This window comes from Orycteropus afer, unplaced genomic scaffold, assembly GCF_000298275.1.
Source record: "Orycteropus afer afer isolate SDZICR_OR568_19922 unplaced genomic scaffold, OryAfe1.0 scaffold00174, whole genome shotgun sequence".
Taxonomy (NCBI): Eukaryota; Metazoa; Chordata; class Mammalia; order Tubulidentata; family Orycteropodidae; genus Orycteropus; species Orycteropus afer.
This window is the reverse complement of record NW_006921761.1, coordinates 4,631,362-4,641,287: the sequence shown is the minus strand read 5'-3', so window position 1 is coordinate 4,641,287 and position 9,926 is coordinate 4,631,362. Positions and strand designations below refer to the sequence as shown.

Below are 9,926 nucleotides of genomic sequence, written 5' to 3'. Positions count from 1 at the left end.
CCCAGGAGGGCGGCTGTACCTGGGCCTGTTCCCCCTCCAGGAGGGCGGGGCCCCATACCTGGGCTTGTTCCCCCACCCCCCATCCCCACCCTGCTCCCAGGAGGGCACTCCCAGGAGGGCGGCTGTACGTGGGCCTGCTCCCCCCTCCCCCCTCCCAGGAGGGCGGCTGTACCTGGGCCTGGATAGCCAGGTAGAAGGCACCTTTCTTGAAGGGCAGCAGGTCCCCATTGCTGTTGCGTGTACCCTCGGGGTAGATCCACACTTTGAGCTGCAGGAGGACAGGGAGTGGCCCTGTAGTCACCCCAGGGGCCATGTTCCCTCTCCCCGCACTTCTCAAGTGACCTCCGCTAAGGGAAGCCCCCGACCCACTCCTCTCGGGCCTTTTCCACACCATCAGAGTCTCGCTCCGTGCTGTCAGGGCACCTGCGAGAATGTTCCTGCAGCCACTGGGTGGCTGGGGCCTGGCAGAGCACTCACGTTCTCCCTGACCATGCGGTCACCCACGTCAGCCATCACGGTCACTGCAGTGCTGGAGCGCTGCCGGTTGATGAAGAAGACGCCCCCCAGGTACATGATGAGGCCTACGGGGCCCAGGAAGAGCAGCTCCCGCTTGGCGATCTGCACGCAACGTCTGGGGAGAATCTCCATGAGGCCTGCACCACGGAGGTAGGGGTGCTCAGAGCCCAGGCCGGCCACCACCCCATGCGCCGAGGGAAGAAGGGGCACTCGGAGCCCTGGCCTGTCATCTCTCCGGCTCGCCCAAGTCACATCTTCCCACTGGCCACCTCTCAGAGCCCGCTTCCTGCCTGCAGCACCCAGCTCCAGGCCAAGGTCCCCTGCCTGCCCCGTGTCAGCTCCCAAGTGAGCAGGCCCCAGCACTACCCCAGAAGCAGCGCCTGCTGCTCCGGCCTGGACCCCCGCGGCCCCACCCACCCATCATGTCCAGGATGCTCTGGTGGTTGGAGATGATCACGCACGGCCGGTCCACCTCCAGCTTCTCGCGGCCCCGGGTCTCGAAGCGGAGCCCATAGGCGTACTTAAAGGAGCGCACGAACCAGCTTATGATTCTGCAGGGGAGACAACAGTGAGTGGGGCGCAGTGCTCCTGTGGTGCTGTCCTGGAAACGGGGAGGGGTGTCGCAGGGCAGGAAGAGGGGACCCCTGCAGCAGAACCAGCCTTAGTCTAGATGAGACCCGGGGTTCTGGGCTGTGTGGCTCAAGCTGCACTGCACTCATCCTAACCCCACACGTAATCTCCATCAGGCCACTAGCTTGGGGAAGGGCCTCCACCCAGTGACGAGTTTCCCTGTCAAAAGACACGGAGGTACAGAGGGGACAGCCATGGGAAAAGAGGCAGCTGGGGGATGCTGCCTCAAGCCAGGGACACCCAGGAAGCTCCCCCCCCCCAAGCTGGAAGAGTCGAGAAGGATCCCCAGAGGGTCCACAGGGAGTATGCCCCACCCACTGGGACCTCAGACCTCCCTCTCAGGGCGAAGCCACATTCCTGAGTCGGAAGCTCCCCAGGTGTGGCACTCGGTCCCACCCTCAGCCCTCCAGGCCGGCTGTGTGACCCTGAGCCAGCCCTCCAGGCCCTGCCTGGCTCCCCCAGAGGGGCGGGGAGTCTCAATGGCTGTGCTTCCCAAAAGGGAAAGGTCTCCTCTTGGTCTGCTTTTCAAGGGTCTGCCCCTCGCTGCATCCTCGCTCCCCCAGCCCTCCCACAGGGGCACAAAGTCTGGGACCTGGAGGCTGGTGGTGGAAGGGGAGGACCCAGGCCGGTGAGGCAGCTGAGAGCCCAGTGCCAACCCTATGGACCAAAGGACCCAACAAGGGAGGAGCGGGCCCTGCATCCCCTGCAGGGGACGGAAGCCCACCACACACTGGGAGCAGAGCCCAGCAAAGGGAAGGGACCTAACCCAGGCCACGCAAGCCAGGGAGAGCTGTGCAGAGTTCTGACCTCCGGCTGCCCTCTCTCTCCAAGGCCCTACAGGCTTGCCCTTGGCTCCCATTTCAGATGGTGTTTCTGGCCTGGAAAGGTTACACCCGCCCATGGTCACGCTGAGATGCAGAGGCAGGACACGGCCCAGGAAACCAGGCTTGGAAGCCCACGTTCAGTCCTGGCCCCTGAGCCTGCAGGTGGCAAAGTCCTCTGGGGAGGTCGTCCTGGACATCTGCGAGTGCCAGACCGGCTCCCCAAAGCAGCACGCAGTAGGGGCGCCCAGATATGTCAGCAGGGCACATCAACTCTCCCATGCCCAGCTCCAGCTATCCAAAGAGACTGACTGCTGTAGGCCAGGCCCAGAGGGTTTAGGTGGGAACAGAGACCTGCCAGCTGCAGTCCGGCTCCACAGGGGAGCTCTGCTCACGGCCAGAAAGGCACAGCAGTCTGGCAACAGGGTGATGCTCACTGCTCAGGGCTCCCTGAAGAGCCCCTGGGTCCTTCTGATCCCCCACGGATGGCAGAGGGGTTGAGGGGACACGGCGGCCCCGCACCGGGGCTCCTAACCCTGGAACGGGACCGTCTATCCCATGGACACAACAGCCCCTCTAGGGAGGGATGTGTTCCCTCTACACAAAGGAGGGCAGGTGGCGAGCCCCAGGTCACAGACCTAGCTCGAAACGCACAATCAAAGCCAGGTCCTGGATGCAAAGCCACTTTTGGCCAGACCAGCTGCACCTGAGGACTTGCACTCGGACGGAAAAGCAACACTCATTACCCCACATTGCAGGTGAGGCTGGGGTTGCTCTAAAGATTAGGCTGCCATCCCTCCCTGGAGCTGGAAGCAGGGGCATCTCCTTCTCAGATGCCCCCATCTCAGTGCACTCCCTCCAGGACTTGCTGGTTCTGGGGTTGTGAGGGCTGAAGGAGGCGGGAAAGGCCAGACACAGGTAGTGCACATACACACACACCCCATACACGCGCACATGCACAGCACACATGTGTACACACATCACACATGCATCCACACACATGTAGACACATGTCACACATGTGCATACATAGATGCACGCACATGCACGCCACACACATATTCAGAGACCAACCACACATGCACACACGCCACACATGCGCACACACACCATACACATGTACACACCAGCATATACGTACTACACACATGCAGACACACCACATACCACACATGTGCACACATAAATGAATGGCTAGTGAGCAGGGACAAACTCCACCTCACTGTAAGTCAGAGGGGCCTGGGTGGCAGTTAAGTGCTCAACTACCAACCAAGAAGTCGATGGTTCAAATCTACCCAGGGGAGCCTTGGGGGACAGGCCTGGTGACTGGCTTCTGAAGGGTCACGACCTTGAAACCCACGGAGCAGTTCTGTTCTGCACACACCCATCACCAGTCAGGATTGACGCCATGGCAACAGTCTCCAGTCAGGATCGACGCCATGGCAATGACAAGCAAAGCCATGCAGATGGGAACCAGCCTGCCCTCCCCACCCCTCTGACTGGCACGGACTGGCAAGCCGGTAGCTCCAGGTGTTGACAAGGTGGCTGCTGGAAGCCAGGGGAGCTGCTGGCAGGACTGAGGCCACACTGCCCGGGTCCCTGCTTCATGGAGGGCAGGGTGGCAGCTTGGCAGAAGCCCTAGGGAAGCCTGGTCCCTCCAGTCTCAGCACCACCGCTGGAAATTTACCCTGAGGTGGTCCAGAGATACTCCCTGTGGGGAAACCAGAGTGGCCTCGATGCTCCCCACAGTGACACTGATGGGGGCCCCATCACAGCCCACAATGCAGACTACAACAGACTGTCATCATAGTGTATTACTCCACTTACATTAAAAACAAACAGAAAAACCTCACTGTTGAGTCAGACCCAACTCATAGCCACCCCTCCTTGGGTTTCCAAGGCGGTATCACTACGGAAATAGATTGCCCAGTCTTCCTTCGGAGGAGTGCCTGGTGGGTTTGAACCGCCTGCCTTCTGGTTAGCAGTTGAATACCTTAGACGCTACTCCACATAGTAACTACACACTCACTCACCCTCCCACACAGATCTGCAAGGGTGAGAGACCCAGCATCCAGCTGAAATGCACTGGAGTGGCCTCTCTCCCTGCCCCTCCCTTCTCTCCCCACCCCCACTCCCAGCGGCTGTTATGGATTTAATTACTGCCCTGTAAGTAGGAGTTGCAACTCCTCACCCCTGCCTGTGGTTACAATCCCATTCGGGAATGTGCTGCCTTTGCTATGCTAATGAGCAGGGTTAGTGTGGGGTATATCTGGAGTCAATCTCTTTTGATAGATAAAAAAAGATTAAACAAGCCAGAGGAGAGATGAGGTCAGAGCCTGCCCAGGAACCAGGACCTTCCTGGAGAGAAGGCTAATTCCGACTCAGCCTCCCGGGCTGCAACAAACTAACGCTCTGCTGGGAGAGCCACTCTCTCTCACAGCAGCTCTGGAGAACCAACAGTGGCCTTTGCAGGTCTCCCTCCGTATCTGCACCTTGCAGCTTCCCTGCGCTGTAACCTACATACAGTGAAAGCTACTGTCTAAACCGCGCCCAGCAGGCGGTGCCTGGTAGTGCCTTCTCCAGGCTCTGCCCCAGCAGTTAGCCCTGGCCTCTCCCTAGACGGACAGACTGAAACTAAGGCTGGGTCTCTGCACAGGTGGGGCCAGGTGACAAGAACAGAAGGGAGCCAAGGCTCCCAGGGCAGTGCGTTTACAAACAACTAAATTCAGAGACATGGCTGACCGTGGGCTGAGAGGAGAACAGATCCTGGGAGACAGGGACACAGAGGAACCGTCCCCAAAGGAGCAACGGTAACCTGCCAGGGACCCGTGCGGTGCTTGGTTCCCCTTCTCCCAATGTCTTACTAAGTTTTTGTGCAAAAGTGGAGAACAGAGATAATCATTTGGGAAATGCTCCCTCAAAGAGGAAGGAAGCAGATGACCCCCCCCCCCCAGAGGCACCTGACAGGCATCTCCGGGCCCCGCGTGGACCCGGCACCAGGCTGGGGTCCCTGTGCTGCCGAGTGCAGTTCTAACCAAGGAGGCAGGTGTCATAACGTCACCACTCTCGTGGCTGGCTGGCTGAACACTCTGTGCCAACTACTCCACCAAGGGCTCCTTTAGTCCAGACGATCCCCTCGCAGGCGGCCACCATTATCACACCCGCTGCACAGAGGGCAGGATGCTGTGCTGAGCAGACTCACCCAACCAGGCGGCCAGCCTGGGCCTGGGCTTCCGCTGCTCACCCCGCTTCTGAGCAGTGAAAATTGCTGGCCAGCGGCCTCCCCATCCCAAGTGCTGAGAAGCACAAGGTGGAATTGCCAGCTGCAGCGTCCTGAGGCCTCCCCTGGGCTCTGAAGTCGCCCCCACCCCCCAGCAGGGCTGGAAGCCTGCTCTGGCCTTTCCAGCAGAAAGCTCAAATTGGCCAGACCTCCCGCTATCAACCCCACAGGAGCAGGGACTGCTCTATTCCTTCCGCCAAAGGAGCCAGGACCCCAAAACCAGGCCAGATGACCGACACTGGGGCCTGTCTGGGGCTCACACAGCTTCTAGCCACCTTCAGCCCAGCTCCTGGGCTCCCCAGGGTAGCACTGCCATTCGGCTGGAGCTGGCTGAGTGCCAGCTGTGCCAAAGGCCAGCCCAGCCCCATTCCAAGCCCCTGCAGGGGCAGCCAGCTCCCTGAAAGGGGGTGTCCTCACCGCACCCTGCTTCTCTCAGGACCCAGGTGGGAACCACCAGCCTGGTACTGAGTGCCTCAAACAGCCCAGATGTCTTGAGCAATCTAAGCTTGGCCCAGGTACTCTGGCTTTGGGGCACACAGACCCTGGCTCCTTCCTGCCAGTCTCGCCCCAGGCAGGGCACTTGACTTCCCTAAGTGGCCGCTTCCTGTCCGTGAAGTGAAGGGTGTGAAAGGCTAACACAACCAGGTTGGGCGGCTCTGGGGTTCCCAACAGGCACTCAGAGCCTCCACACACGGTGGCCATGGTGCCAATGACACGAGAATTCAGAGAAGTGCTCACTGCAGGGGCTTGCCCCCCCCCCAGCTAGCACCTGTCCCAGGCTGTGGGGAGACAGGTCAAGGCCACTGTCTAGGCCACTGCCACGCTGTCCTTCTGCCTCACAGCCACACGCTGACCCTTGCCCTGGGGCCTGGCTCCCGGACACCTAGGCAGCCGTGCAGAACTGAAGCTGACCTGTCTTTGGCCAGACCCTTCGCGGTGACAGAGGCCCTGTCGGGAAGGCTGTGTGCAGGCCACCTAACGGCTTCCCGAGGCCACCTGGCAGTACAGGGGAATTTCCAGCAAGCGCCATTTGAGCTGGGGCACAAAGACGGGACCAGGCCGTGCAGGGGGGGAGGGAGCTTTCCAGCCCACAGAATGCCCGGGGTGTTCAGAAGAAGGGGCTTCAGAAACTGGAGGGCCAGCACTGGGGGAAGAGCCTGGGGAGTGGCGCAGATGGCCCCACTGGTGCACCCCACCCACCCATTAATGAGAGGGATAAGGGCCCCTTATCCTCCGGGAGGGACGGGGTAGGGATAAGGGAGCGCTGGTTTCCTTGCAGAAGATACTGGGGCGGGGGGCCTAGCAGAACACAGCACTTGCCCCAACCTGGGCAGTGATGTGGGCTGGGGCCAGGCCTCCCTGACTGCACCGTCCCCACGCAGCCATCCACCCAGGGCCAGGCCAGGATGTAGCCCGGCAGCTCTAAGAGGCTGGGCCGTTCTGTGTTTGAGCCCTAACCACTGTGGACAGCACTGAGCTAGGACACACACTGCAGAAGGAGCCCCTTGCCTGCCAGCCTCCCTTGCAGCTATACGCTGCCATGACAACTAGGCGTTGGCCGTTAGGATGGAAGCAGATTTCTAATCTCTCTCCCTCTGACCTTAGTGGCCAGAATGTGGCCACGATGTGGGCCCCCAGAACCTCAAGAATGGTGGAGGCACAGAACAGAGGACCCAAGCACTCTACGCCCCCAGCTGGGCTCCTTCAGTGCTTGAGAAACACCAGTCTCCCTCTCTCTCTGTTAAGCCAGTGGTCCTAGGGTTTTCTGAAACTCACAGCTTCACCACCCTCTCTGTCAAACGGCTGTCAGGTGGCACCTGCATCCCAGGATGGGCACATAGGTCCCTGCACACAGGGCAGGCCTGGGGGACTCTTCAGTCCCAGCCTCTGAGTCCATGCCAAGCAGGCCACCCTTGTCCATTCTGCTCCCACCACTGTTCCCTGCACGCTGGCTCTAAGCCACCTGGGAAAGGCCTCTTCAGGTGCCTAGGGGAGCTCCAACCCTTCCCTGAAGCCTTGCCCCCGCCTGGCACTGGGCTGACACACAGAACACAAAGCTTGGACTCTGGAACCGCTCCCCAAACAAGTCCCAGTGCTGCGCCTTTGGGCAGTCCCCTCCTCCCCTCCCCATGGGAGTCACATCACCCCACGGTCCCATGTCAGGCTGTTCTCTAAACCCCAGGCTCTTCCTGTTACTGGAGCTCAGAAGAAGCCCTATTCCCAAGGTTTCGGGGCATCTTAGGTGATTAGCAGGCACTCAAGAGACGGAAGGCAAGACACTGGCATCAAAGATGGGAGGCATGGTCCTTTCGGGAAGTTAGGGCGGGACTGGAGACAAGGAGCTAGGCACTGGGTGCCCAGGGGTCTGGGAGATACCAGTGAAAGTCTGGCCCATCCCGACCCACTCTTACCCACCCCTGGAAGTGAGTCTTACTTCTCTCTGGCCACACCCCTGGGGAACTCAGATTTATAGTGTCCTGCCCTGCCCCAGCCTTCCCTAACCCAACTCTTAAGACTCAGTCGTCTTTTACCCGCCCCCCCCCCATCTAGAGAGAGTCTTGGCAGACTTCATGGGACACCTGGGGAAGTGGGGATCTCAGGGGGAAGGGAGGTGCCTGACAGGCAGCCCCACCAACCCATTAGCACTCTCTCCTCCCTAGGGGTCCCCCACATCCCAGCAGGAATAAAGTACCTGCTGTTACCCTGCCAGTCTCCCAGAAGTGGGCCCTTCCCAGAGCCCAAATCTGGGCACTGCCCTGGGGAAGGGAGGGTGGCTAGCAAGCCCCATGGGGCACCTCAGAGCCTTCAAGGTCCCGAGGACAGCCTTGCTAGCCGGAAGCCAAGTGAGCTGGGCCAAGGAGACTACTCCCTGGGAGGGCCAAGGTGGTGGTCTGAAGGCCAGGCCTGCACAGCTCAGGGTGGGGCAGGAGGCACGGGCATCCACGCCCCTCCCCCAACTGACACCACATCAGAAGGGGCAGCTCCAGGTTCGTCATCACGGGACCCCTGGGAGAGTGAGGCTGGCCTTGGGAAGAGGCCACCAATGACAGGACGCAGAGCAGAGGGGTCAGCTCTAGGACAGGGCTGCTACTTCCCTGATGACACCCCAGGACACCCCAGGGCTCCCTGCGGGGCTCAGAGCTCCCCCACGGAGCCCCCCAGAGAGCTGCCTGCCCTTTCTGCTGCCCAATGAGGTGCCGGAGGCTCACCCTTGGGGACTCTCTCAGCAGAGTCCTCCCAGGGCCTCCCACCTGGGAGGACAGGCGTCACCTAACTGCCCCTGGGGGCATGCAGACAGCACACACAGTCTGAGCACCTGCCAAGCCCTGTCTGGTTCTCCTGACCCCTCCACTAGGCCCACCCTCCACTAGACGCCATCATCCCTCTAACACCCAGGGCAATTACAGGCCCCTGCAAACAGGGCCGGGGGGACCAGGAAGTCTGGGCATAGGCTGCCCTAGCAAAAATGGCAGAGAGCCCAGGAAACCGCTGCCCAAAACGGTGGGGCCTCAGGAACCACAACACCCCACAAGCCAGGCAGTGGCCACATTGCAAAGGCAAGGGTCCCAGCGGGTGGAGATGCAGTGACAGGCCTCAGGGACAGGAAACGTGGAGAAAGAGCAGGAAGGAGGCCGGTCTCCGGAAGCCACCCCTCAGCCTCTGACCCAGACCACTCCAACGTCTCTTCAACCCCACCTGACCCCCCACCCAGCCTGGCAGGCCATGCTCCTCCGCCTTGGGAGGCCAGGTCACCGGAAATTTCCGGCCACGCCCCCTCCCAGGCCCTTGCTTGGAAGCTGGACCCCCAAGGGCCAATGTCTCTCTAGCAGGGCAGCAATTCATATAGGGGTCCCCTACCTTCCCGAGACTACTAAGGAAAGGGCCACAGGACCCTTCCAGCGGGGCGTGGGGCACAGGCGCATCTATCATCGGGCAGTGGGCGAGAGGGGGGAACCTCAATTCCAGCGACCTCTGACCCTGCGGTGGTCTGCCAGGACCCAACGCGGGAGAACCCGCCAGTCCCGCCCGGGAAGCAGGAACGAGACCCGCCCAGCTCGGCCCAGCTCCGCCTTCTCTTGGAAAGCCGCCGGGCACCCCGCCGCCCCGCACCTGGCACGCCCCAGGCGCGCGGGCGCAAAGACCCGTCTGCACCCCCGTCCGTCCTGGCCCGGCGGTGGGGGGGTCACCGTGACCCGGCCCTCGCCCCAGCCGCGCCCCGGCTGGAGCTCCGGGAGGGGCGGGGCAGGAAGGAGGGAAAAAGTTCGCCCGGCGGAAGCGGACGGCGGCGGGCCGACGCGCTCTGCGCCCCCACGCGGCGCGCCCTGGGCTCCATCTCCTCCCCCGACGCCGGGGTCTCCCCGCCGCCCGGGGTCTCCGCCCCCCCGGGTCTCCCCTCACTCGGATTCCCCGCTCCCCGCCCCGGCGGGTCTGCCCCCCCCCGGGCCTCCCCCACCCCGCCGGCCCCGCGCCCTCGCCTCATGTTCTCCACGGTGCGGCCGCCGTGGCGCAGCAGGCACACCAGTGAGGCCGCGGCGGAGGCGCCGAAGCAGAGCGCGCAGTACAGGCCGATCCTGGCGTAGAAGTTGGCGGCCCGGCTCAGCTGCACGAGCAGCAGCAGCAGCAGTAGCGCCGCGCTCAGCCACGGCCAGAGCTCCATGAGGGCGGCGCGCCGGGCGGAC

The 9,926-nt window shown here is 62.0% G+C and overlaps 1 protein-coding gene across 1 annotated transcript in view; it reads right to left on the bottom strand.

Moving 5' to 3' along the window:
• The window catches only part of AGPAT2 (1-acylglycerol-3-phosphate O-acyltransferase 2), a 13,081-nt gene extending 3,177 nt beyond the window's left edge, over positions 1 to 9,904 (bottom strand). Inside the window, exons 1-4 of the mRNA XM_007946929.1 lie at positions 9,723 to 9,904; positions 934 to 1,067; positions 478 to 653; positions 173 to 268 (exon numbers count right to left, since the gene is read on the bottom strand). Coding sequence (XP_007945120.1) covers positions 173 to 268; positions 478 to 653; positions 934 to 1,067; positions 9,723 to 9,904 — 588 coding nt within the window. The remainder of the gene's footprint in view (positions 1 to 172; positions 269 to 477; positions 654 to 933; positions 1,068 to 9,722) is intronic.
• Positions 9,905 to 9,926: the final 22 nt, after the last annotated feature.